Genomic DNA, 26,297 nt, shown 5'->3' on the forward strand with positions numbered 1-26,297 from the left:
GGTGCAAAATATAAAATACATTCATGCTGTTAGACAGTTCTCCACTATTTTGCCTTGCTTTGGTTGCCCAGAGCCAAAATGTACACATGGGATTCCTTTCTTGTTCATGTGGAGACCATTTCCAGCGTTCTCGTTTTCTCGTAATATGCATGAGGTACCCGCACTTACTTGGTCAGAGGCGCGTTGTGGTACGATGACAAGGGACTCTCACGTGAATATTCGCCTCCTTCCTCGTTCGTAGGCTTCACATCACGCACACGACCTTCAGTTGCATCAACTGCGACGCTGAGAACCACAGGAAGCAGCACCGCACCGTTAAGCCAGGAGCACACCGCAGCGGCCATCAGTGTACGGAAGAAGCAGTTACCTGCCGGCTCAAACACAGGAGTAGCCACCAGTGCAAGTGCAGCGATGGCAACGAACTTCGAGAGAGCGACACCAAGAGTCCATGAGGCCAATAGCTTCGTCAAAACTTTCTTCACACAGGCATCTCCCGTTGGAGCATAACCCGAGTCATCTGTGATGGTACGAGCCTTGGCAAATAGACGAGCGAAGTGACTGGAGAAGCCCACAGAGAACGTCACAGCAATCGAGAGACTCACAATCGACAGTGAGTTGAGAGGCACACCCATCGGCATCATCAAACCAGCGACTTGGACAACCGTAAGTGCTGCAATGAACGTCACTGCAATTCCATAGCCGTAACTTCCCAGAGCCACACATTGTAATACCAGCACCACAGCAAGTCCGAGACCAACGACAACATACGCAGAGCGACGGATTGAGTGGAACTGGTCCAAGTAGACGTATGCTGGCGAGTATACCCACACATCGACACCAGTCTCGTCACTGATCCACTTGGCGATGTATTGAGCCTGAGAATACGCCGTCACCGCCCCCTCTTGACTGCCAGAAATCGTAGACGAAGCCTCAGTGGTGCTTAAAACCTTGTAGGCAAACGCAGTCACATCGTTGCCGTAGCCAGTGCCATTCATCGTCACAGTTGCCCTGCTGCTCATAGCTGGAATAGGTCCGTTATCGATACTGAGCTGTCCATGGTACCGCGTGCCAGCTGCATATGTGCAAAGCGGTCCCGTGGCAGCAGTCGAGAACATACTGACCAACGACATGAACGATTCTTGAGGCACCGACAACGCGTCACTTGCATCATTCAGACACGATGGCGCCACTGAGGCGCGTTCCAGAATATACTCAGCACTGCTCTCTTCAGGACGAAGAGGAGAGTACGCATAGTCATTCTTCGGGTCAACACGACAGCATTCACTGTCCGGTTTGACAAATCCCCAGAAATCATCCAGCCAGGAGCCAACAACGTCGTCTTTGAAGTACACGACGTTACGGTCTCCATGCGCTGCCAACGCGTTGAGGATGTTCGGGATCGACAGGTCGTCGCAGATTTCCTTCGAGGAACAGAATTTGCTCTGAGTTGCTGCATCATTGGCAAGATCATTGAAATTCTCACGGTTGTTACCGTAACCAGCTTCAACCACGAAATAGACAGGGAACTCCTTCCTTGACAGATCGTTCTCGTCCACAGCACGGTAGTACGAATGCAGATACGAATCAGTTGGGATGAACGAGGTAGGCGACAGACCGCGATCCATCGTCTCAATCGCCACGATGGCCACCAGAGAGCAAGCGCCGAATACGAGGAGCACAAGAACCTTGGAAACCTTCTTCAGTAGCACATGCACGTAGCCCGTAACACAGCGCTTCATCAGATTCAGATCAGGCATGGAGAACGCGCTCCCTGGGAACGATGAGTTCTGTGTCGTAGTTGTAGTCTCATCCTCCGAGAGACATGGACGGCGAGCAAATGAAGCGCGCTTGCAACAGATCACATCGTACGTGCCACTCAACTCACGACGCTTGTCCAGCGCTACAATGGCGAGGAGCAAGGTCATCTGCAGAGTAAAGCTGGCTGCAAGTCCAAGTACCAGTGATCCAGCCAACCACTGCGCCGCGGGCATCGCTGAATATGCAGCAAAGGCAACGATACAGCACTCGCACATGGCCGTCAGGATCATACTGGGGCCAATGTGGCCAACAGCTTCACACAGTAGAACGCACGTGATCTCATGGATACCAAAGTCGTTGTCTTCCAGCCCAACAAACAGCGATCGTTGCTCCATCTTCAATTCTTCCTGTTTCAAGTCAACAGCATGCAGGATCAAGAAGATGTTGCCCGTCCCGATCGCGAGCGTCACCAACGGCAACACCACAAGCGTCACAATCTGGAGCTTCGCACCAGTCCACGCCAAAATCCCCAATGTTCCACCCACTGCCATTAGAATGCATGAAACACCCATAAAACCCACTCCGATCTTCGACGAATGGAAGAAACGACGGTCCACCTTCCAGTGGTTCAGGCCAATGACCACGTATACAAACATAAAGAGAAACGCTGCAGTCCCAGCCTTGAATACGATGTCCAAGTTGGAAGCAGCGGCAAATTCGTCGTCTGCTGACGTCTCAGCAGCATAGTAAATGTCGTATAGAGCATTGTCCTTAGCCTCTTCCTCCATCCGAGCGATAAACGAACGCTCCCAAGCAATAGCATCTGCGTTTTTGGTCTCGTCCTGATGGTTCATCACCATAGCAGTCGAAAACAGAGTCGTCGCTTGTTCCAGATACGTGCTGGTGTCTATCGAGTTATCGTCCAATGTAAACCCACCCAGATACTCCTGTAACTCAGACATTGGCATACCAAACGATGATACACACGGGCAGTCGCTCATACTGGTTGGAAGCGACGAGCCAGAGGCGTTAAGTTGCGCTTGTAACTCACTGCACACCGCAGCATCGGCTCGTTCAGGAGCATTAGCACAGTTCGTCAAGTGTTTACCTACCAGACCGTAAGTCTCATACACTTCGAAGTGCTCCATGTTGTTCTGGAAATATTGCGTCACGGCATTCACTTGACAAGGCGAGTTCTCAGCATCTTTGACGCAGATCTCACTCAACATAACGCTGTTCGATGTGACCTCATTCGCAACGACTTGTTGTAAACGGATGGCCTCCTTGAGGTAACTCGGTCGAGTCACTGCACCGCCATCTTTTGCTACGAGCACCAAGCGCTCCAGTCGATCCACAGGTCCGAGCATCTCATTGAAGCGCGTCCTCTCTTGGAACACAGTGCTGCCCTCTGTGACCCACAACTTCAACGAGTCTGTCTCCACTTCCAAGCGCGCTAGGCCACTAGAGCAGCACACCACAAGCATCAACGACAGTAGAATAATGTAGAGCGGGTGGTTCCCCATGGCCACAAAGTCACCCCATCGTTTCAGTAGCTGGGTTAGGCGATCATCCCAGCGCCCAATACCCTTCAGTTGATCCAGGTTGATCATTGACAACATACCAGAACCCATAAACTCGTTCACAGGGTCATTTAACACGGACTGTCGCTTCCTCTTGCCATACCGAGTAGAGTACGCGAACCCGAGTGCCAATGCGGTAGCTGCAAGGAATGCGAGAACAGCCAGAACGTAGTTCAGCACTTCAAAGCTACCAGTTTCAGCACGAGACATCAAGTCAGACAGTAGCGACTCGATCTTGTCTGGAAGACTGGTGGTATTCATGCTGTCCGTGCTTACATCAGCCGATGTACTGCCGGCGCTGTAGCAAGCCACTTCGTATCCTCTGCTGTCGTCTGCACTCACTGCACACATCGAGCCGCACGTATCCACACACGAGTTAAGCAGTGAATCCATCGGCGCGAAGCATCCAGTCGTATTCGAACTGCCACAGGGACAGATCTTCTCTTCTTGTTCCGTCTCTGATAATTGCTCCTTCGTCGTGAAGTTCACTTGAGACGGTGACCCCACACCGTTAAAGCTGTATGCTCCTAGATACTCCAGTATATCTGTACCTGTCGTCGAGCAATTGTCCTCGTTCAGACCGCACACTAATGGCATAAATCCCGTGTCTGCCTCACAAAAGTCGTGTAAATCACGCACCATATCGCTGCCCACATAGTACGTGGCCTCCTCAATAGCAGGAAAGACCTCGTCCGCGTGATCAGCGTCTCCCTCCATAAGCCGAACCTGCTTCACATCCAGGAACAAACTGTTGCTCGGATGGCACGTGAATTGGCACCATAAATTGCGCAGATTTTCCTTACAAGACGTGCACTGTCCAGGTAATTCACGGACCTGCAAACTCAGCATTTCGTACTGCGTCTCCGTGCAGCAGAGCAGCTCTTCTCCTTCTCCAATTACAGTCTCGTTGTACAACAATGGGCAGTCCATTTGGAACTTCTCCTGGTTGGTCTCGGACCAGGCCGAAAAGTTATTAGTAAATCCTTGAGCATAAGCCTCCTCCACTCCAATAGGAAAATACTGGGCAGGCAGTGCCGCACCAGCCGTCACGTTCACGTAGGCAGCGTCGAAGGCTGCGCAGTATCCAGTTTCCTGTTTATAGGCCCCCAACACAGAGATACTGGTGACGTCGTCAAGGCAGTTGTTCCCTCCCGAGAACTTACACGTCGTCAGTTGTTGTTGCAGCGTCACGAGAGCCGCGGCGTCGGCGTCGAAGGACGTCTGGGCCGTCTCACTTTTGAGAGCGCGGAAACTGGACGAGGGCTGACCCCTGCCGCCCCCTACGACGACACTGTTGATGATGGGCAGCATGGCGAGTGCGAAGAGCGCCGAGGTCCAAAGCTGCGGCGGGTAGAAGCCGCTGCCTGCGATCTCGGTGGTCGTGCTCTTGACACGCAGCATCAGCGCGCGGCGTCTGGTGCCGCGTCGCCACTGCACCCGGGCGATTCCTGTCTTAGAGGCAGTGAAGGGCGAGGCCTCATTTGCCTCGTAAGTCGAGGGCTGTCGCTTGGCGACGCGACGACTACGCAAGAAGCGGCGGCAGTGGAAGGCCAGAGCCAGCAGCAACACCAAGGTGAGGCCGGCGGAAACCAGTCGGAGGTACGTGAAGAAGATGATGGAGAGCTCGGCGAACAGCGCCTCGAGCCACGCGCGGAAACATGGCGTCGCGATGGCCAGGCTGATGGCCGCGAACAGCCACATAAGCACGGGGTCCTGTTGATACACTGAGCTCCAATATGAAAGTGATGTCATAGGTCGAATCGGGAAGTCGTTCAAACGAGGTAAAATAGTGCCAGAGTGGGATCCAGGAAGATCGGTCAGCGCACAGCCGGGCCATAGAGAGGAGACAGCATTTGGAAACATGATACTATGTATACATTTATATATTTGATATCGCAGGTCAGTGAATAACGAGGCATGTAGGTTTGACTGGATTTCAATTTTCAAGTCACTGCCAAGGTGTAACTCCGTGTGTTACACATAACTATCATTTATCGATATCAGATTTGACGGACTATTATAGGCGGATTTTTACTTGTTTTAACTTGGTTTTTGTAAGCCTGGCGATTGCGACAACTTTTTCGGACGCCTGTCGACAGCCTGGTTGCCTTTCATCGCTGACAACGATTCACCGTGGCTCGGGCGTCGAGCAGATTCCGCTCCTTCATCACCGCACAACTTCATTTAGGTAGATGTTCATTGATGTATCCAATTTCATAACTATCGCACCTCCACGCGAGAAACGCTGTGAAACTGCATTTGTATTTTGTGGATCCCGCCGAGTCTTGGCAGTTTAAAACTTTGGGCTTCAATTTGCGTCGCGAAGTGGGGACTTGAATGTGTGAATGCGACGCTTCAATACCGAGAGCCGACAAGGCCAGAATACGAGGTACACTACAGTCTCGAGCTGAGCTCAAACCTCGAGTCGAAGTGTTCGCCAATGGCAACCACTGCGATGGCCATCACCGATGGGATCAGCCAAGAGTGGTACGCGTCTGCTTTTGAAACTTTCTACCGTTTAACCCCTCTGTACGGAAGATGTATTCTCATGAATAGGGGATTAAATGCACAAGAGGAGCTCTTCGACGCGGCGATACTTCAGCTCGACTGGACTTGTCTGGACTGCAGGTGTTTGCTTGAACACGTCGCTGGCATGAGTCATCCCGTGTCCGCTTGTTGCACCACCAGGAAGGCTGGTAGCGGCAGAAGAGCAACCATTGCTACTGGACTTGACCAGTCTCTCTAGAAGCTAAAGCAGGGAGAGACGCATGCGCTTGAATCCTCGCGGCTGCTCACACGATGGAGGATCCTTCTTCTTCCGCTGTTACTCTCGTCGAATTCGGTTTAGCCTCACGGGTGTATCCTCTTGAATCACGAGCGGCAGCTTCGCTGTGAATTGTACCTCGCGGATGATTATTGAGACCATGGTATCGAGAGTGCTGTTTGCACGACGACCACAACATGAAGAACAGCAACATGGAGCAAGACGAACTAAATATCCTCGTTGCGCCACGAATGCAATTAGCAGCTCCTACCTACTACCCAAAAATCTATCGCTGCGTCGACAAAGATCACTCCTCCATGTCTTCGTCGTCGGCCTCGCTGGCAGGGCGCCGGCGGTGCTGTGCCTCCGCTGCGTATAGCTGCCGTAGTTCTTCGGCCGTCTGTGGGGGCTTCTCCATCAAGCGCTGCAGTTTGCGCGTCGGGGAGCAGTCTGTGCCGCTGACCACACATGAGACCTCGTACGCACGTGCATACGCTTCACTGGCGGCTTTCAGATCGCCGAGCACCACTTGGACCTGCGCTAAGTTGTCGTAGTAAATGGTCTTCTCATGGTGAGCCGTCGGAACCACCACGTTCATGTAGGTGATAATGCGCTCCCAGATCTGAGCCAGCACGCGACGGTGCTGCGCCATCAGCGCCTCGGCCTGGAAGGCAGTGACAGCAGCAGCGTCGCAGCCGATGTTATCCAACGCCCAGAAGAGCAAGTAGTGACGCTCGTGCAGCACACCGCGGTGCACCACGGCATCGACCTCATCAAGACTCTCGGGAAATCCGTTCTCCAGAAGCTCCTGCTCCGCCGCCAAGATCTGCGTTTGCTCCGCTGTATCTGCGACTTTACCGCAGGTCTGACAACGCCACTCAAACTGCAACTGGTTCGGTTGAATGCTGGCAGCGTTGGTTCGCACAGGACACGGCAGCATGACACCCTGTGGACAGTTTCCGGCCGGACAACGAACAGCACGCGTCGGATCCGGCAGTGAGACGCAGGCCTCGCATGTACAGACAAAGCCATACGACTCCAGCAGCGATTCCTGGCGCTCAGGCGTCGGGCGGTAGAAGAAGTTGCCGTAGTCGATGGAGAGCGCGTCTCCTGGTGCAATGGGGCGAATGGCGGTCATCCAGAGAGTGGAGTCAAACGTCGTGAAGCTGCAGTTGGGTATGCAGTTGTGCTCCATGCGGCACGCCGACAGGAACAGCCCAGAGCCTCCGAGGTTCTCCAGCTCGTGCGAGTTGGTGTTAAGCACGCCAATGAGTGTAGCCATCTGCTTGTCCGTGAAGCCCGCGGGGAAGATATCTGGTAGCTGCCGACGCAATTGCAAGGCTGCGTTCATCACTCGCTCCTGTCCGGCACAAGTGAGACCCAGCACTTCATCCAGTGCATGAGCGTCGTGCTCGTACATGGCCAGACATTTGAGGATGCAACGCGCGCGGTCCACCTCCTCAATGCCGTCGATGGTCTTCATGATACCTACCACCACATTGCGGCGGCCCACATTGTCCTGCAGTCTCGGTGAGTACATGATCTTGGGTGCACCAGTGCGCTCACAGTGGCAGCGGTGGCGGGTGTCTGTCGATGGATTGATGGCGGCAATGGCCGAGGCCGATCGGAGCTCTTCGCATCCGCCGCATAGATCTGTGCTCCATGGAGCTGCCACGAATGCCAACTCGCTGAAGATGACCTGGCCAGGCTGGAAGGTGCGCTCACTGTAGACCACCTTGCCCTTGACGGGATCCTGGGCTACGCGCACGCCGCACGCGTTGAAGGCAGGAGCAGTTGCAGCCATCTGCCTCTGACAATGAGTTTCTGTGCCAACCAATGCCGAAATGTTACGATTGACTTGATGTTTGTATGGTAATTTGGTAGTCGAGGGCAGAGCCATGTAACATGAGGTATGGCTTAGTGCTTGCTGTGTGCGCGTCATTTGCATTTTCTAACGCTCTATTTATTAAAGGGACATCCTGCGTTGATGTGTCTACCTCCAAGACGCGCCCGTTAACGTCGCGTCCACAAGCTCGACACAAAACGCAACATATTGCTACGTACTTGCTGCAGCTTCACTCGTTGCTGCTCGCTTGGTTGTTCCTGTCCTTCAGCAGCTCCGTCTCCAGCCAGTCGCTGGGATCACGTGTCCCCGGTAGAATCCCATACACCCGGATAAACAACACGTACCAGTGGGCCTTGAACAGCAACGAAAGCTCTTGTTGGCTTGCTCTACCTAAATATACGGGGTGGAGGACACATCGACCTTCGATTGGGATGTGTTGGAACCGTACGACAGCGTCGGCGCCTCGTATGTAAAGCCTGTGAACATGCTCTTCGGTAGACCAGAGCCGCCCGCCGATCTACTCAAAGGTGTGCCACTAACGGGCAACTCCGTGAACTCCTTGTCGAAGTTGGATGTGTCTCCCTCCTCCTTAGACTGCGGGTCTGACGGCTTGAAGGGCGGCTCGGCCCACAACAGGCCGTCCCAGTCCACTGAGCGGAAGAAACGGTGTGCCTTGACATCGCTAGCACCGCGACTGCCCAGACGCTTCTCGGGCTCGCGATGCAGCAGCGACTGAATCAGCGAAGCCGCGTCACGACTCAGATACGTCGGGATCTCCAGTGGAGCCTCACGGATGCGAGCGAACAGTTCTTGTCGATTGCGAGTGTACCAAGGCGGCAGACCCGTTAGCATCTCGTACAGCACCATGCCCAGTCCCCACCAGTCCACAGCTGTGCCATGGCCTTTGCGAGCCAATACTTCCGGTGCCAGGTACTCGGGTGTACCGCATAGCGACGTGGCGCCGCTGTCAATCTCAGTAACCTCGTCCTTGGCCAGTCCGAAGTCTGCCAGCTTGATGTGGCCCATCTCGTCCAGCAGAATGTTCTCGGGTTTGAGATCGCGATAAACGACACCCAGAGAGTGCAGGTGCTCGAGTGCGACCACGAGTTCTGCGGCGTAAAAGCGCGCCATCTCCTCGTCGAACTTGCCCATACGTGAGAGGTGGAAGAAGAGCTCTCCACCGGGACAGTAGTCGAGCACGAAGTAGAGCTTGGCCTCGGTTTGGAAAGCGTAGTGCAGCCCCACGATAAACGGGTGACTGGCCACACTGAGCACACGACGCTCAGTCTTGGTGTGCTCCACCTGCTTTCGCTTGAGCAAGTGGGACTTGGTCAGGATCTTCATGGCGAAGACTTTGCTGTTGTTCTTCTTGCGCACGAGCGTTACCTTGCCGAACGAGCCCTTACCGATCACGCGGATGAGCGTGAAGTCCTCGAGGCAGATCTTGTCGTCGAAGTTGGTGCTCTCCACGAGCGCATTGAGCTCCTTGGCCAGCGCGCCGTTGTCAGACGCGGGGGCTTCGTCGAGGGAGCTCATGGTCTCTGTTGTCTGTGTCTGTGTCTAGTAGATTCCTAAGACGAGAGGAATAACGTACTCTACGCTCAAAAGAACGGGAACTGGCGCAATGAAGCACGCGACGAGTCTCAGCGGCCACACAACACGGCGACGGCGACGGCGATGGTGCTTAAGTACGTCTCACTCGCTATCGCTGCAACGCCAAAGTGATCGTGCACTTTCTCGTGATGTCGTCCGGCTTGGCTACTTTCCGCCCTGAACACTCGGCTGTATCTGGCGCCACTCGAGTTGCTCGCTGGTCGCCTCTGGATATTGCCACAGTGCTCTCCGTCCTCTGTCTGGCCCTTGATGGTCCGATCTCCTCTCCCTCCCTCTGGCTCGACGTGGGTCTTTAAATCCGTAGAAACCTCCGCAGGTTATGGTTCATAAAAACCGTCATTTGGGGGCTTTATGAACTAAAATAGCCAAAAATAACAGGGTTTTATGATCTCAAAAACATCCCAAAACCCAGATGCCTATTGGTGCTGGCTCGATTGCTAAAAAAAAGCCTGTGAAACGGCATACCGCCTGGGACTGATTTTGATGTACGGCACATCGATGGTGCATAGACGTTGCGATGTTAGCCAAGTCCTTTGAGACCAAGAACGCCGAGCAGCAATGGCAGACGATCTATACGAAGGCGAGAGCGACGCTACGTCCTCGAACATCAACCGCGCGTTCCCGACGCACCCAACATGGGACCAGCGGCGTCAACTAGCTGTGGACATCTCTAACCTGGCGCCGCCCGACCTTCCGGGCGTGCTGCTTCTCATTCGCAATTATGTTAAAGTACTCGAGATGCGGGAGTTACTGCCGCACGAACAGCGCGTGTTGCCCTGGGAGGCGCAGCAGCAGCAAGAGCAGAAGACCATGCCCAGTAAGGAGGATTCTGACGCCATCCAGTTGCAGTGCGGCTTCCGGCTGGACCACGCAGACGTCGAGCTGTTGCGCCAGCTACGTCAATACGTGGACGACTGCTACGTGCCCCATTTCGTGCCCAAGGAGAACTGCAGCATCTGCGAGGGCCTTTGGTCTTGTGGTCGTGTGCTCTACTGCGGCAACGACGCGTGTCCAGTCCGAATCCACGAAGAATGCTTCGGCGTGGTCTTGCGCGAACAGGACGACGGTCCGTGGCGATGTCCGTCGTGTCTACTAGGTAGACAGCTCATGTGTGCGGTCTGCATGCAATACGGTGGGCCACTCAAGCCTCTGGCCATGTCGGAGTCGTCCTCCGCTGACGAACAGAAATGGGTGCACGTGCTGTGTGCGCTCGCCATTCCAGAACTAATTATGAGAGATGTACCCAGTATGGAACCGGTGGACGGCTTCGAAGAGATCGAGAACGGGAGATTCAGATACCTGTGTGCTATCTGTCGGAAGCGTGGCGGCGCCTCAGTTATCTGTGAGGCGGAAGGCTGTAATGTGGGTGTACACCCGCAATGCGCAGCCGACGCCGGACTTATGATCGGCAACGAAGGCAACCTGCTTGGCGTGTACTGTGATAAGCACTTGCCCACCTCGCGCATTCCTGGAGCGAAGCGCTGGATCAGTGATGAAGACCTAGTGGAAGAGATTATGAGCGAGTACTCGATCGACGAGGACTTTGACGCAGACGACCTCGACACGCCTCACTACACTGACGCTGAACGCTACGCTTTCGTGCTGGAGTCGACGCCGTATTTGCACTGTCAGCAGCAATTACTAGGCGCTTCTGCTACCCTTCACTTCGGGCCTTCTCTCTTTTCCGCAGTTTCCACTCCTCCAAGTGATATTGACCGCAAGACGTTCGCGGGGGCCAAAATCACTGCAAACGCTTACGCTCCGCCCGCTATGGTGGTTCAAAGTATAAACACGCAACGGCCAATTACTTTTCCGCCTCCATCGCTTCATGAGCGACTGGGTCTGCCAGACTTTCCAAAGGGGAGGCACGTGGTAGGTGCTGTCGTGGACTATTTACCCAAGGCGCAGGAGGAGTGGCAACGTGCTCGTGTGATGCAATGGGACAAGGAGAAGAAGATGCATCTCGTGCACATTGTGACGTCTGATCAGAAACTATGGGCCAAACTGGACGTGGACAATACATTGATTTTGTATCTTCCGGACGAGGAGAATCGCGTGGATGGACCGATCGTGAAGCTCATTCGTCCAGTCACCCAGGGCGCCGTGCAGTGGCGTCCAAAGCCGCGTCAGTTCGCACCAGCAACATGAATGACGTCGTCGATTTAGGAAAAACCAGGATGATAGCTGGTCGAGCATGCAGGACATAACTGCAAAATTTATCTATATCATGGTGGAAACTGCTGGACCTTGCCTCAGTTCGCTCTATTACCATGTCGCTCGGTTAGGAAGACATTCTCGAATGAAGAATCCCCAACTGCCGCTAGGATATCTAGCAGAGTTGAAGCTGCCAGCGTCTGGTCTCATTTGCGACGTAGTATCTTTGCTTAGGTTTGCCAGTTGCCAAAATGCACTGGAGCAAGCAAGTCGTGTCGAAAATGCTCCGTTCGAACTGGGATTTGGTGTCGCCGCTGGAGTGGCTGGACTCTTTTCTTCCCTCACTCACGCACTCAACATCCGAGTGAGGACGAACCGATGGTGGAGACTGCCCAGCAAGAGCAGGAGGGTGAAGAAGAAGAGATGGAGACTGAGGACTTACCTACTGTGAAGTCGATGGCCAGCAACTTCTTCGACGACCTTCCCGTCGGCGCGAAGCTCATGGACACGCAGGTGCCTCCGAACGTGTCGCCGCCCAAGTCCAAGACCAAGGATGGCTACTCCTTCTTCACGTACGCGTAAAGCACGTGTCTGACCGCAGATGACCGCGTGAACAGCGCCCGCCGCCGCAATGAGGACTCAGCGGGGCGACTGAAGGCGCAGCACAAGCGCCAGATCGGCACCTGCGCCCTCGAGTCAACGTGGCAACGCGCGTCCGAGCAGAACGAGGGATCGCACGATCATAAGGTGTCGTCTGGGACGGTGGAGACCTTTGAGCAGGCCTGGAAGCGCACGTCCTCCGATGTCGCCGAGGATCAAGCTAAGGCCCATGGCGCCAAGCAGAGCGTGTTGCCCGACCAGCCCCCGGCTCAAGAGCTGCCTTGAATGGGTTGCATGTTGAAGTTGACTGTGATTGTTGTCAGACAAAGATGAGCGAGAGAAATCACTAACAAATGTATTCGTTCTTTCAACCTTGACTTCGTTGCCTTGAGTCGGCCCTTGACCTTCAATGGGCTTGGATCAACACAACAATGTTGCCTTCAATAACATACTTTTGCTCAAGTGTATCCGTAGTGTTCGATTTTCCAGCTGTACCCTCACTTTCAATTCGGCAGTGAACACGTCGAGCCTGACGTGGGAACGCCAACTGACCGAAACGTGGAGATTCTCTTCGGTGTGGCGCTGCAGGCCAACAAAACGCTTGAGAACAGAGACACCTCCACGCCCAGAATCCTACGCTTCCTGGGCGCGTAATACTGCGACAGTGGGGCGTGCAATCGGTTTCTGTCGCCCTTTTACTGCTACGGCTTTGAAGTTCACATGCTTCAGTTCCTATTCAGCCGCAAAGAAGGTAAGAGCAAGAGAGACAAAAAGAAGAAGCAAAGCAAGACCAACGATATGCAGAGCAGCGAGCCCAGCCCATGTCCCATGTTCGCCATGGTGTGCGCCAACAACGTGAACCGCAGCGCCGCCGCCCACGAGATTCTAAACACCGCAGGACTGCGCGTTTGTTCCTATGGCGCTGGACGTCAGGTGACGTTCCCAGGCAAAACCATCTCCGACGCGCGCACCTTCAAGTTCCTCACGCCCTACTCGGTCATGCACAGCATCTTGGAGAAGGAGGATGCCGCGCTGTTCACAGGCAACGGCGTCCTTCAGATTCTGGAGCGAGACATCCCACTTAAGAAGGCACCGGAGCGCTGGCAAAGCCTCAGCAACAAGCAGCTCATGGATATCGACGTCGTCGTGTGTCTGGACTACGCCATGTTCCTCACCGTGCTGGAAGGTAAGGCAGTTGGCCTCGATCATTATTATCCATGTCTACTTGCGGATTTGCTAACGTGACTGTTGTGCATTAGACATTCAGATGCGGATTCGACTAAGTTTCAAGACCAAACAGCTTCATATTATCTGTCTCGACACCGTGGATACACCAGAGGATGCCTTGACTGGAGGTGAGCGGGTACTTGAGCTCTGCCGAGAGCTGAACGTACCGGTAACCGAGCTTACAGAAGAATTTGTCAAGACGATGGTGGAGAAGTTCGAGAAGGAGCACGACCAGCAGATGTTCTATCTGGGGCTACACATGTGAGCTTCCTTGCGCGTCATCAGTAACAACACGAGCACGACACGGACTCTGGAGAAGATCTCCAGACGCTCGCTCGACACTCTTATTATTGTGGAAGAGGTGCTACGCAGTAAGCAGAGCACCGACATCGCCACAGAAGCTCAATGCTCTAGTTTTACCTTATCGTTAATTCAGAAGTGTACACTACAAGGAGCAGTAAGACTGTTTGTTTGAAATGCCCTTGCAAGGCAAGTGTTGCTGCAATGCAGACAGACGCACCGAAGCCTTGGCGACCTTCAGCATTAGCAGACTATGTACCCAACTTTGCTTTATCTTGCTCGCGATCCTCTCAATGTGGCCGGCATCGTTGGCAAGCCGCCCCAGGATCAGCTACATCGTCCAATGCAGTTTGTCGTTGCGGTGGTGTCTACAGTGCAGATGCACTACGGGCACGTCCTGTAGCAGAACAAGGCAAGATTACAGACTGGCCAAGACATGTCAGCAAGTGACTCACGTGAGACCGGAACGACACCAGTCACGAAGACGGTACGAATATGACGGCATGACCCTCGGCTTCTTCATATTGTCGACTCGCGCATCAGACGTGGGGCGTTTGAATTGGTCAATGCGAGCCGGGCGCAACGAGCAGAGACCGAGGCGGCAGTGCCGGTGACAAACCATTGCGTCGTCTACATGTACTTCCAGCCGGAGCGCTTCAAACTTCAAATGTTGCGCCTAGGACACAAAAGAGACGGTTCCATGATTCCGGATGGTGAAACAATCACAATATTCAAATTAAAAAAAAGAAAGAAACATTTCCATAGATGTTTTTTTTTTTTTTACTAAACCGTTTGCTGTATAATAGCATACCGTTTTCGTAGACTTGTGTTTTGGTAGCGCATGATATTAATATCTTTTTCAAGAAGCGTGGTCATTTCGGCTGCCCATTAGCAATGTTTAGCTAGCTTCCTCAGTGATAAACTGCATGGTACTTGTACTTTTGAGTCAAAAGTTTTGACCTCTGGCCGAGAGATCTGGGAGCGAGACGACGATGCCGTGGTGTTGACTGGAACCGTCTTGTGGTCACTCTGGTCATGTCGGAGGTGCATTTCGATACTGCTATGCAGCGCCAGCCATGCATTTGCAAACAGATTGACGCACAGAGCATCAGCAGAGTAGTATCGTGGCTGAGCAAGCTGCGAATTTACACTTGCATACGAAAGCGCATGCGTGCGTACTCACAGTATCAGAAAGAAGCAAGTATCTTGTCAGTTGTGCGCGGATGAGCGGGGCAGCAATGGCAGTTAGACCATGACACTTTCGTGGGCTTCCCTTCATGACGTTCCCAAGCAGCCTTTGTAAGCTGCCGCCTGGTTTGACCGACCATTCTCAACCAAATTTCCTGGGACGTCTTAATTGTTTCACTATTGCGCCCGATCTTCTTCTCTGATCTACGAATTCATTATCTACTTCAATTTATTTTCTTGATTAAACAATGTAAAAATCGGTAGCAGCAGGCATCTTTTACCCTAGCCGTAAAGACGGCATGCTAATACTTGCTCTTTCACCAGGCGGTGGTTGATGGCGCAAAGCCGAGACTTACACATCCACAACTCGGTTCCGTGCCCAGGTGTCGGCCTCACATCGCATTAAGAGCTCCGACGAACGCTTGAGCTTGAGATGCCACCCGAGCCCAGGCATCGCTCGCAGCGCCACCGCAGCGCGTCGCGGCCGCGCCAACGTGAACGCTCGCCGTCGCTCGAGCCTTCGACACGCCGCCGTCCTCATCAGGATGCCCGCCCGTCCTACTCGCCCACACGGGATCGCTCCGAGCGCTCCCGTGACCGCCTCAGACAAGACACGCACCAGCGCGCCAAGTCGCGGCCGCCCGGGTCGGGACGCGGCAGTCGCGATAGCCGAGGCAAAGCCAGCATCAAACGACCACGTGTGCGTTTCAGCATGATCGACGCTGAGGGTGCAGCAGAGACACTGACTGCCAAGGCCACGCAAAGCGGATTTCTACGCAAGCAAGCGGACAATGAACCGGGCGCATGGAATGAATATTACTTTGTGATCAAACCCCTGACATATCTTTTCTACTACAACACAAAAGACGATGAAACACCGCGAGGAATCATCGACCTCGAGTACTTGACAGACATCAAGCGCAACGCAGACTGCCTGCAACGCGCAGTAGGAGGAGGAGACAACTGTTTCCGAGTCTCAGGCAAGCTGCCGCGACCATCAGCGGAGCAGACGGCCACAGGTGACATCCCAAAGATGCGTCCGCTGTACTTGGACACGGAGGACGCCGACGCCGCGGAAAAGTGGATGAACGCAATTCGGAACCACCGCTTCAGCGCCAAGAAAGATGAACAATTCTTCGAAATGGTGCACCAACTGCGAGATGCAGAACTCCGTGTTGCACAGCTAGAGGAGGATCAGCAAAGAGAGGCTGAGACCAAGAGGAATCTTAGTGTCAAGGCAAAAACTCTGTTGCAAAAGATGCGAGCAGTTGACAGTGGCAACACCGACGAACTACCAGAAGTGAACGCCGACGATTTGGATGATACTGCAGACGATATGTTGGCTATGTTGGAAGGAATGGAGGACGTACTGGTTAATCTACAGGCGAAACTGGACCAGCAAAAACAGGAAAAGAAAGCAGACACCACAGGAACGACGAGCACCCGTCGAGGCTTTGCGCAAGTGATTCAACGTGCCGTGTCCAGACGTGAGAACACCAGCTTTTTGGAGCTATCCGAGGACGAGGAAGAGGAGACGCTCGCTGCTATCAGAAGCAGGAGACAACGTAAACCTCAGCCACCAGTAATTCAGGAACAACCGAAGGAGAAACCAGTGGAAAAACCTAAGGGAAAGCCAGTGGAGAGACCCCCAAAGGAAAAACCAGTGGAGAAATCAAAGCAGAAGTCAAAAGAAAAGGTTCAAGAGGAGGCACCAGCTCTGGACAATGTGTCGGATGTGTTGGCAATGTGGAAGGCAAAGAAAAAGAAGAAAGACCCGTCTTCGAGAAAGCAGTCTGCACCTGAGAATGATGACGATGAGGATTCGAGAAGAAACAGGAACAGAGCGTTGCCGCGGACGACGACACCGGATACCGCCAAGTATAAAAAGAGTCGAGGTAGCGACCGATCGTCGGAGGAAGACACGGTCTCACTTGATTCGTCGGACGATCGGGACTCGGGGGAGAAGCTCCCGCCTGGCTGGACTAAACACGAGAGTCGTGGATACCCTGGCACTTACTACTACGCTCACGAGTCTGGTAAGGTCAGCTGGGACGTACCGACCGACGACATGATTGATAGCGGACGTGGTAACACCGACAGTGACAACAATGAGCGCCACAGCGATCATGACGACCACAGCGAAATTGATGACTACGATGTGTACGATGAATACGACAATGATAACAACGATCTCCATGACCACGACCATCATGAAGAAGTGGACATTTATCCCGATACAAACAGGAGCGGCACTGAATATATGAGCGAATACGAGACCGATGGAGAAGAAACTGCGGGTGGCACCACGTCGGCCGCGTATCGGAAGAACAAACCCAAGCCAAAGCCCAAGTCGGCGTGGGCTTTCAAGCTCCCCAAGCTGCTACCAACAAACACGACGCAGGCGGCGCCAACGGAAGCTGCCGCCTCGCTCTCTCCCATCCGTCGAGCTGCCAACAATCACGAGTTTTGATCTTCTTGTTGTTGTCTCCGTCTCTCCACAATTGCCGTTCCAAGGCCCTAAACTAACGAAGTAATAAAAGCCTGTCGAGTTTAATACCACCTAAAAGCAAGGAAGTAAGACACACGCAATGGAAACAAAAGCTGCATAACGCCTCATTGACTAGTAGAACTGAATAACTAGGAGGTTGACTGCCACCCTTGGCTCAGAAGAGTCTTTCAATAATTCCTGGTGATTCCTGCCCGCTCGACATCTTCAGCTCCTTCTCGCCCGTGTCGTCTTCTGTTTTGCCCACATATTAATGTCACTGTAGCTGTTTTCTCTCTGACTGCTGTGCTGTGCGCGTCTACAGCTTGCGGCGCTCTTCGGCCGGGAACTTGATGTGGTTCGAGCTCGAGTACAGCGCGATGGGGCCAGCCACAGCCGCCAGGACAACAAGTGCCACGCCGGTGTTGCGCTGCCAGTTCTTGGTCTTAGCCCACCAGCCGCCGGCCGGGGACCACGTGTACTTGGGGTACGGATACTCGCCGCCGCCGCTCATGTCTGTCCAAAGGTGTCCGAGCTGAAGGAGACTGTGCGGCTGGGAGGGCGAACAACCGGAATTCGGACTTAATATGAATCGCACCTAATCGAGAACAATTTAGAGGCTCTAAATTTGAAACACAGGATCGAAGATATTTTTTTTGACTATTTGACCGTTTCTGTCCATGTAAAACTATTTAAATAAATTTACCAAAATCAGATTTTTATTATGATTTAGCCCTTCAAAGTGAAGATGTGGTTACTGGCCACCCGAACGCCTTCATCACAGGGAATTGGTCAGCCTCGTCATTGCGGTGACTCCACTTGCCGTTCGTCTTGGAGTTAAGGTGGATATCGACGGCCAGCATGACCGTGCTGTGGTAGATCTGCAGCCGGTTGCGCTTCGCAGAGTCCTTCTCCAGCCATGAGAGCGACTCCACATCCGGTACAAACAACTTTTCCGGCAACACATTGTTTAGAATCCCCACGAGTGAAAGCAAAACATCCGACGCTCCCGTCTGAAATGGGATCTCCACACTTGTACCGGCTTGCCCATATCCTTCACGCATGTTGAAGTATCTGATACCGTGTCGAATTTTCGGCTTGACGCTGAAATACTCGCAGTTGGTTTTGGCACAAAGTTTCTCGGCGGCTGCGATGAGTCCGTTGACGTCCTGCTCCTTGGCGCCTCGAAATACTGCAGCTGTTCTACCTACATTGCACCAAGGGGTCATATCGGAAACTTCGGTGGCGATTACTGCACCACCCGACGGACATGCGTCCAGCTTCAGCAAGAAATCCTCGATATCTTGTGGAGTCTCAGCGTACACGAGCGTATCGATCGGCTGGTCCACATTCGCCACCTTGTTGCCTCGACCTAACTGGTGGTCAAATATGAACTCTCTCAAATCTAGTGCTGATCCCTTAGTCGCTGCGTACTCCTTGCTGGGTAATGAGGGAGCTGAGAAGGCCACTTTCCCCCCGTACGTGTTCAAATTCAAATATTTCCTCATCACATGGGAAAGATGCATATCTTCCGATGTCGCCCAGGACGGCATGCGCTCCTTCATAAAATACTCAAGCCACGTCTGTTCCAGAAACCACATACCACTGAGGTAGTCCTGCTCCTCCATGTCGGTGACTGCGAGATCATATCCAACACTCGGCCAGCTTCTGTAACCTTCGAACGTCGCTGCTCGCCGATGACCGAAGTTCCCCCACACACCCTTCTGGCGCTGCATGTACTGGATGTAGTCATACACAGTCGTGGAATCAATGGGACGGTCGTCATCCACGATCAAAACGTACTTGGTCGTCGCCATGTATGCCAGCAGGAAGCGTCCGTGAAACTTATGGTTAAAGTCGGATGTTGTGACTTTTATTTGGCTGTCGCGGTCAGGATATTCGATACGGATAGCACTGACGACGGTCTCGTACAAGTGCCACTTTGGTGAGTTGAAGCACATGATCCACACTTCCGGTGGCACCACATTCTCTTGATTGAGAGCTGCCTCGAGTTGTGTCCTTAGCGCCTCTGGTTCACCTCGGTAGACGTTGAAGACGATGGTAGTTGACGTGTCGTTGGTGTCGAAGTTGGCTGTGTAGAACTCTTCGTTCATTGCCAAAGTCTCGCGAGTAGGCTCAGTTGGTTCAGCAAGCGAGCTGTTCGCCATGGTATGAGGTTGACCGTTCTGCCGGAGAATTGGAGAATGCTTGAGTGACACGATGTTGACGTTGTGAGCTTCTCCTCCGATTGCTTTGAAGACCCAAGTGCCAATCATGAATCCCATGGAGAAGCAGATGAGTAGCCACGCGACGAGACCGAAGTGCGCTTTGAAGTCGCGATGAGAAGGCTGTTTCATACTAGCGCTGATGTTAACGGGAAATCGCTTCGGGGTAGCAGATTTCGAAGTGAGTTCGGGACGGGGCGCTAGTAGTTGAAATGCTATCGGTGTATCAATTTGGCGGCCTATTGAAACCAGTAGCGTTCACGTGGTAGCGATCGACGCAAGTATGACGGCTCTATTCTATCGAATTATGAGTCAGGGTACAACGTAATGTAGTAAAAGGCTGAATGGATTACCTCAACTGTTTCACTCTGTTTGTAAACAAATAATACGGAATACTAGTACGAAATTGATTTGATGTCCTGTATTTTGCAGTTTTGACTCAATGAGTAATACGAAATAGTTTATTATTGAGGTAAACCAGTTCGTATTACTCGACATACAATTATCTTAGTTCGGATTAAGGGCTGAAACTTTCGAGTAATACGAAATGGTTTATTATTGAGGTAAACCACTCGCCAGTCTTCTACTGCTTGGCATGGCCACATTGGGTTTGCCTCGAATGGTTGTAGTGTAGTTTTTCTTTGAATCCACATCTGGCCGTTCAACTTCTGTTTCGAACACTCAAGTGCGTACCATCATTCGATGAAACTCAACATGATGAACATGTAAGGTAGTTGTGTAGTTCGTCATATTGACAAAGGACAGAATCGCGGCATCGCTGGATTCTATTTTGGGGATCAACTGGCAAAACTTCAAGACATCTCATCTTTGATAAGCAAAAAAGGCAAAAAAAAATATTGTACGAGCATCCAAAGCTATGACGGGTAAGTAACAGGATCCTGTGTCGAGGCTCGCTGCCATATCAAAGTCTCCATCTCAGTTGGGAAGTCGTCGGTAATAAGCCACTCGTCTTTCACCTCACCATCTATCACCTTGCCGTTCGTCTTCGAGTTCCGGTGAATATCCACAGCCAAAAGCACCGTGCGGTGGTAGATCTGCAGCCGGTTGCGCTTCGAAGCGTCCGTCTCCGGCCACGACATCGACTCCACGTCTGGCACAAACAACGTCTCGGGCAACACATTGTTCAGAACTCCCACCAGTGACAACAGCACATCCGACGCTCCTGTCTGGAACGGGATCTCCACGGTTTGGCCATAGCCTTCACGCATGTTAAAGTATCGGATACCATGTCGAATGTGCGGCTTGACGCTGAAATACTCACATTTGGTCTTTGAACAAAGCTTTTCAGCCGCTGCGATGAGGCCGTTGACATCTTGTTCCTTAGCTCCGCGGAACACAGCAGCCGTCTTTCCACCCTCACACCACGGCCCTGAAACTTGTGTTCGATTGGCATCTCCGACATGTACCGGGACGCTGTTATTACTCGATGGACACGCGTCTAGTTTCGCCAAATAGTCCTCGATATCACCCACAGTTTCAGCGTACACAAGTGTCTGGATCGGGGGATCGACACTAACGACTTTGTTGCCACGTCCCAACTCGTGGTCGAAGATATATTCCCGAAGATCCAGTGCTGATCCTTGTGTTGCCTGAACCTCCTTGGGTTTACGTGGAAGCGTCTTCCCGAGCGCTACTCGACCCGCGTACGTGTTCAAGTTAAGGTACTTGCGCATGACATGTGAAAGGTGCATATCCTCCGATGTAGCCCAGGATGGCACACGCTCCTTCATGAAATATTCCAGCCAGGATTGCTCCAGGAACCACATTCCACTGAGATAATCCTGCTCAGCCCACGACTCGCCCGAGAAATTTCGAGGCCAGCTCTTGTAACCCTCGAACGTCGCTGCTCGACGGTGTCCGTTATTACCCCACACTCCTTTCTGGATCTTCATGTACTTGAGATAGTCTTTCACAGTGTCTCCATCGATCGCCTTGTCATCGTCGACAATCAGCACGTACTTGGTCGTAGCCATGTATGCCAGCAGGAAGCGTCCGTGGAATTTGTAGTTGAAATCGGACACTGTAAACTTGACATTGTGAGCCAGATCAGGATATTTGCGTTTGACGGCTTCAACCACGTGTCGGTATTTCTTCTCCATGGGCGAGTTAAAGCACATGACCCAGACTTCAGGCGGTGACACGTTCTTTTGCGTTAATGCCTTCAATAATTGCACTGCTAACGCCTTGGGTCTGCCCTTGAACACGTTGAAGATGATGGTAGTGGACGTATCAGTCTCACTAAAGTTGCTCGTGTAGAACTCCTCGCTCATCGGCAAAACCTCTCGACTCGGCTTCACCTCAACTGTGAAATCTTGGAAAACCGGTACAGGTTCCGCTGCTGGGAGCTTGAGTAAAACTTGTTGCGAGTACGTATCAACAACATCCTGACTACGGATGAGAAATGGTCGATTGTGGGCAATGTGCTTGTCCAACCCAACAAGTGATGTCACAAACCAGCACACGAACAAGATCCACCCTCCACCGAGAAGATAGAGAGCTCGAGGTCGTTGCCAAACTGCATGGACGTAGCCAAAACTGTGTCTTCTGGACTCCATTGCAGTCCCGTGGAAAATTGGTGAATGAGCCATCGTGTCAAAGGATCCAGTAGTGGTGGGCAAAACCACCGTTTGAATCCGAAACCTACCGGAAACTACCAGCCTCATCCCATGCATGACTCGACACACGTCGAGCAACGTCATCCACTGGTTGATGGAGCTGAAAATTCATCACGGCAGTTGGCACAGATCCAAGAAAACCACGCACTGGTCTACTATATATTTAGTCCTCAGTCCCCCACCTGCTTCACTTGCCTATTGCTACCAAGAGCAGGATGTTTTACCTTGAGACTTGTGGGTCTGTTCAACCAGCTCACTGGAAGGTCTTTCGCTTGCCCATACGCTCGAACTGCGCCACCATGCTGCACGTCCGCGCAGCGAGATCGCGCGTCTTGTCGATCACCTGGCGGTGGACTGAGTTCTGCGGCATCCCCATGACGATCCGGCCTTCCTGAGAGTCGATCTTGGCGTCGAGACGTGCGTTCCGGATCAAGTTGACGATCCACTTCTCGGCCTCTCCGTCCTCCTGCATGGCCAGTTTGGACGACAGCACCTTCATGTCGATCGTGCGGTGCACACGGCAGTACATCTCGAAGATCGCGAGACGCGCGGCCTCCATGAAGTCCGTCGAGTTCTTCTCGTACAGGAAGAAATCACTGGCCAAAACCACTTCGCACTCGCGCAGTTTCTCCTGCGCAGACTCAAAGTCGAAGTTGACGAACAGACAGTCCACAAAGTCCACGATCGGGTCACGGTAGCCCTTGTCGTCCACGCGGAGGATACGCAGCAAGTCCTTAATGAGGTTGCGACGACGCTTGTGCAGGATCACGCCGGCGCACAGATAGCGCAGCAGCCACGGCGCGTTGCTCTGAATGGCCTCCACACAGCGAGACTGCAGCATAAAGTCCACGATAGCGTCACGTCCCTCCTCGTGCCACGCGAATACAAACAGCGACCAGTGCAGGAGCCACGTGCGTTGCTGAAGCTGCTCCACGGGGCTCATAACAGTCTGTCATGTATGTGTGGCAACAGAAACGTCAGTTATCTGGCAGCGTAGAAGAATGATGATATTTGCACGTACGCTGCTCTCGATGACGTCGCTGATGCGGGAAATGTCGGCCAGCGCGTCGTCCCAGCGGAAGATGAGGATCTCGGCAGCGAGCTTGCCCCACAGAGCGTTCAAAAACTGCTCGGACGAGTTCGGGATGAGCACGCCGTAGTACGTGAGGTACGTGAGGCAGTCCTGGTAGTTGCCGCACTCGTACTGCAGCTTGGCGTACTTGTACAGGCCGTCCAGGACAGCGGGCGTGATCTGTCAGTAGTAACAAAATAGTAATAGTAGTTGTCAGAACCTGTATGCTATACGCAACTGGGCACTGTACTGCACGTACGCCCTCGTTCTGCTCGAGGTGGCTGGCAGTGAGCAGATTCTCGCTCTGCAGCTGCATGATCTTCTCCTCATCCTCAATGAGGTCCAGCATGGGGCTACATTCGCTCTTGGCGAAGCTCAGAGCATCCAGGATCTCGCCACGACGCGTCTCGAACTCCTCGGGCACCTCGTCCGAGTTGTGCAGCGTCTGGTGGATCTCCACGGCAAAGTCCGCCATGTTCGTGGGCTTCAGCAGCGCCAGTTTGGCCGCCATCAGCTGCGCCTCGTCGTACAATTCGCTGCTGGAGAGGAAGTCGATGAGCGGGAACATGAAGTGCAGGTCCATGAAGGGCGCCAGGCGGTTCGTCAGGTCGAACTTGGCATCGGGAGGCACGCTAACGCCGGGCGCGGCTGCATCCGTCTCGTCGTGGCTACTCATTGCTGCTTGGTTGCCAGGAGCTGGAAAGGGAGGAGGGGAAGGAGGCGGTCGAGCTGCGGCTTGGACCTGGGAATGGCTGGTTGGCAAAAAACTTGGCGCTGCTCCTTAAGTTGTACGCGTAGAGCAACTTGCGTCGGAAACCAGTTGTCAGACTTCTACCGGTAGATGACTAAAATGCCGGTTGTACCGGTAGAGGATCGCCAACCTGGATATACCGGTAAGCCTGTATTTTCGGCAGTTTCTCCGAAAATACCGGTGCCGTTATTGTTGACTAGCCTTCAATTGACCAATCAGCGTCAGGTGTTAAAAAGCACTTTGTTGAAATAAAATGCTTCTTTAATCAATTGACACAGTCACATTCTACACGATTAAATAAAATAGCTGTAAACGTATACAGATAAGATTTAATCTCTGTAAAACTAAATATGCAAGCTCAATTGTGCCTAACATTAATTTCGAGACTAGCTCGCATAAGTTTACTGATATATAGTTTAAATTTGTATAACAAATTTGTTTACAGAGATTTAATTTAACTTGTATTTAATTGAAGCTGACATAACTTTGTGCACAACTTTTAAGGTCTGTCACAGTACTTGTTTCATCATCGGTACTGTAACGGACAGATTATTGTGCACAATATTTATTTGCGGTCACGGTACTATTCCTTAAAAGAAAACTCAGTTTTTTCCACATGATATCGACGGATGTCTTCTGGTGCTGATGGAAAGATTGTTTATCGAAGGCTTTCTCCTCCCTCTACCATCAATTGAGCCCCATGACCGTATATATAGTTAGCTGAATTTTTTTTAAGAAGAAAACTTTTCTCCCCATTGAGCCTTCTGTTGGCTTCTTATCCTTTCATTGACGTTAACACGCACAGTCTGCAATCTCTTCTTAATTCTTTATTAAACTAGTACGGTAGCATCCCGATAAACGGGTTGCTTGGGGGGGACATAAACCGGGATTACATGTACCACCGGTTTATCGACCCCCCCCCTGTCTAGCGTGTTGCTCGAATACAATAGGGGAAGTCAGTCACTGTTTGCGTTTTTGCCTGTCATATTATGGCACAATTTCTGTGATATTTGGGCGCGATGACCTGTCATTTCAAAAATCACCAAACAGCACAAATAAATAATGACGCAAATGACATTCATTGAATAAATCATTACTTCCTAATGCCACCTTTCTCAACACTCTTCCTGTTTCTCTTCTTTCAGTGCGACGTCAGCCTCATCATTATGAGCGTCATGTTGCGGTACAATCTGAATTGGCGCTGGGAGGTTAGCTTCGTCGCTATCAGAGCCCACCAAATCGATAACCTCGGTCTGTTGTGCCTGCTTGGATCTTTTCTGGTTTGGCCCCGCGTCATTGTCGTCTTGCCCTCGCTTCGGGGTTTGCTTTGGTAGTGGAGGTGGAGGTGTAGACCCGCCTCCCAATTGCCGTCTAATTTCACTGATGCGAGTTGTTTGTAACTGGCGGCGTTGGTCGCGCTCAGCTCGGAGTATATAGGCAAGGGCTTCCACGCACTCGCGATCAGCTTCGTCCGACAACAAGCAGGCCCAATAATACTCGTGCAGGCTCGTGTGCAATCGCCACATGGATCCTTCGGTAGCAGTACTGGTGGGTCTGTTTGTTTCCGAAATGCGCCCATAAGTCTCGTAGGTGGTAATTGCGCATGATCCCGCATGGTTCTCACAGTCAATCTGCCTCTCTCGGCGCGCGCACTCAGGATCTGACATGCTTCATAGACAAACAAAGAAAACAAACAATAGCCCACGATCCAGTTAGTACGCCACTTAATCGTAGGCAAAAGAGATTAGTACATGTTGGTAGCCTACAGAGCAGTGGTCTAACGTTGGCGTTCTCGTTAGTAGCCAGCTCTTAATGAAACAGCAGCAAGTAGCTGTACCAACCTGGAAAAAAAGTTGAAGCGTGTGAGTTTGCGTGGTCTGGAGATCTAGACGTGTCAGCTTGTGGCCACCTTGCACAGAAAACTATAGATTACATCGAACGATCGAAGTAGTTAGTAGTGAGGCTCAATATATCAGCAAAACGACAAGTTATCAACCCAATCAACCTTAACAATCGATTGTGATCTCTTTTGCAGCGCTCTGATGGCAGACGACTTCGCGCCAATCCATACATTTTCCTTCTTTCAGTTAATAAGAT

At 52.3% G+C, this 26,297-nt stretch overlaps 12 protein-coding genes across 12 annotated transcripts; 5 read left to right on the forward strand and 7 right to left on the reverse strand.

Annotated features, from left to right (window-relative positions):
* Nucleotides 1-4,585, reverse strand: PPTG_17607 (hypothetical protein). The gene is made up of 2 exons (XM_008915274.1): nucleotides 3,978-4,585; nucleotides 1-3,889 (listed from the first exon to the last, which is right to left on the reverse strand). Exon 2 carries the CDS (start codon nucleotides 3,729-3,731, stop codon nucleotides 165-167), a length of 3,567 nt encoding a protein of 1,188 aa, XP_008913522.1. The 5' UTR covers nucleotides 3,732-3,889; nucleotides 3,978-4,585; the 3' UTR covers nucleotides 1-164.
* A 1,824-nt stretch (nucleotides 4,586-6,409) lies between these two features.
* On the reverse strand, nucleotides 6,410-8,050 carry PPTG_17608 (hypothetical protein; the record flags this gene model as incomplete). Its single annotated transcript, XM_008915275.1, has 1 exon — nucleotides 6,410-8,050. The coding sequence occupies one exon, from the start codon at nucleotides 8,048-8,050 to the stop codon at nucleotides 6,410-6,412; it is 1,641 nt and encodes a 546-aa protein (XP_008913523.1).
* A 288-nt stretch (nucleotides 8,051-8,338) lies between these two features.
* On the reverse strand, nucleotides 8,339-9,484 carry PPTG_17609 (AGC protein kinase; the record flags this gene model as incomplete). Its single annotated transcript, XM_008915276.1, has 1 exon — nucleotides 8,339-9,484. The coding sequence occupies one exon, from the start codon at nucleotides 9,482-9,484 to the stop codon at nucleotides 8,339-8,341; it is 1,146 nt and encodes a 381-aa protein (XP_008913524.1).
* Nucleotides 9,485-10,120: 636 nt separating this feature from the next.
* Nucleotides 10,121-11,710, forward strand: PPTG_17610 (hypothetical protein; the record flags this gene model as incomplete). The annotated part of the gene is made up of 1 exon (XM_008915277.1): nucleotides 10,121-11,710. One exon carries the CDS (start codon nucleotides 10,121-10,123, stop codon nucleotides 11,708-11,710), a length of 1,590 nt encoding a protein of 529 aa, XP_008913525.1.
* A 384-nt stretch (nucleotides 11,711-12,094) lies between these two features.
* On the forward strand, nucleotides 12,095-12,601 carry PPTG_17611 (hypothetical protein; the record flags this gene model as incomplete). The annotated part of the gene is made up of 2 exons (XM_008915278.1): nucleotides 12,095-12,294; nucleotides 12,334-12,601. The coding sequence occupies 2 exons, from the start codon at nucleotides 12,095-12,097 to the stop codon at nucleotides 12,599-12,601; spliced, it is 468 nt and encodes a 155-aa protein (XP_008913526.1).
* A 435-nt stretch (nucleotides 12,602-13,036) lies between these two features.
* Nucleotides 13,037-13,808, forward strand: PPTG_17612 (hypothetical protein; the record flags this gene model as incomplete). Its single annotated transcript, XM_008915279.1, has 2 exons — nucleotides 13,037-13,502; nucleotides 13,576-13,808. The coding sequence occupies 2 exons, from the start codon at nucleotides 13,037-13,039 to the stop codon at nucleotides 13,806-13,808; spliced, it is 699 nt and encodes a 232-aa protein (XP_008913527.1).
* Nucleotides 13,809-15,314: 1,506 nt separating this feature from the next.
* PPTG_17613 (hypothetical protein) lies at nucleotides 15,315-17,647 on the forward strand. Its single transcript, XM_008915280.1, has one exon. It carries the CDS (start codon nucleotides 15,465-15,467, stop codon nucleotides 17,499-17,501), a length of 2,037 nt encoding a protein of 678 aa, XP_008913528.1. The 5' UTR covers nucleotides 15,315-15,464; the 3' UTR covers nucleotides 17,502-17,647.
* Nucleotides 17,558-18,088, reverse strand: PPTG_17614 (hypothetical protein). The gene has a single exon (XM_008915281.1). It carries the CDS (start codon nucleotides 18,028-18,030, stop codon nucleotides 17,836-17,838), a length of 195 nt encoding a protein of 64 aa, XP_008913529.1. The 5' UTR covers nucleotides 18,031-18,088; the 3' UTR covers nucleotides 17,558-17,835.
* Nucleotides 18,089-18,252: 164 nt separating this feature from the next.
* On the forward strand, nucleotides 18,253-20,132 carry PPTG_24117 (hypothetical protein). The gene has a single exon (XM_008915282.1). The coding sequence runs from the start codon at nucleotides 18,579-18,581 to the stop codon at nucleotides 19,128-19,130; it is 552 nt and encodes a 183-aa protein (XP_008913530.1). The 5' UTR covers nucleotides 18,253-18,578; the 3' UTR covers nucleotides 19,131-20,132.
* A 477-nt stretch (nucleotides 20,133-20,609) lies between these two features.
* Nucleotides 20,610-22,350, reverse strand: PPTG_17616 (hypothetical protein; the record flags this gene model as incomplete). Its single annotated transcript, XM_008915283.1, has 1 exon — nucleotides 20,610-22,350. The coding sequence occupies one exon, from the start codon at nucleotides 22,348-22,350 to the stop codon at nucleotides 20,617-20,619; it is 1,734 nt and encodes a 577-aa protein (XP_008913531.1). The 3' UTR covers nucleotides 20,610-20,616.
* A 280-nt stretch (nucleotides 22,351-22,630) lies between these two features.
* PPTG_17617 (hypothetical protein) lies at nucleotides 22,631-24,125 on the reverse strand (the record flags this gene model as incomplete). Its single annotated transcript, XM_008915284.1, has 3 exons — nucleotides 22,631-23,326; nucleotides 23,399-23,629; nucleotides 23,709-24,125. The coding sequence occupies 3 exons, from the start codon at nucleotides 24,123-24,125 to the stop codon at nucleotides 22,631-22,633; spliced, it is 1,344 nt and encodes a 447-aa protein (XP_008913532.1).
* A 1,190-nt stretch (nucleotides 24,126-25,315) lies between these two features.
* PPTG_17618 (hypothetical protein) lies at nucleotides 25,316-25,867 on the reverse strand (the record flags this gene model as incomplete). The annotated part of the gene is made up of 1 exon (XM_008915285.1): nucleotides 25,316-25,867. One exon carries the CDS (start codon nucleotides 25,865-25,867, stop codon nucleotides 25,316-25,318), a length of 552 nt encoding a protein of 183 aa, XP_008913533.1.
* Between the last annotated feature and the right edge of the window lie 430 nt (nucleotides 25,868-26,297).

Source organism: Phytophthora parasitica, assembly GCF_000247585.1.
Source record: "Phytophthora parasitica INRA-310 unplaced genomic scaffold supercont2.69, whole genome shotgun sequence".
In the NCBI taxonomy this organism is placed as follows: domain Eukaryota; phylum Oomycota; class Peronosporomycetes; order Peronosporales; family Peronosporaceae; genus Phytophthora; species Phytophthora nicotianae.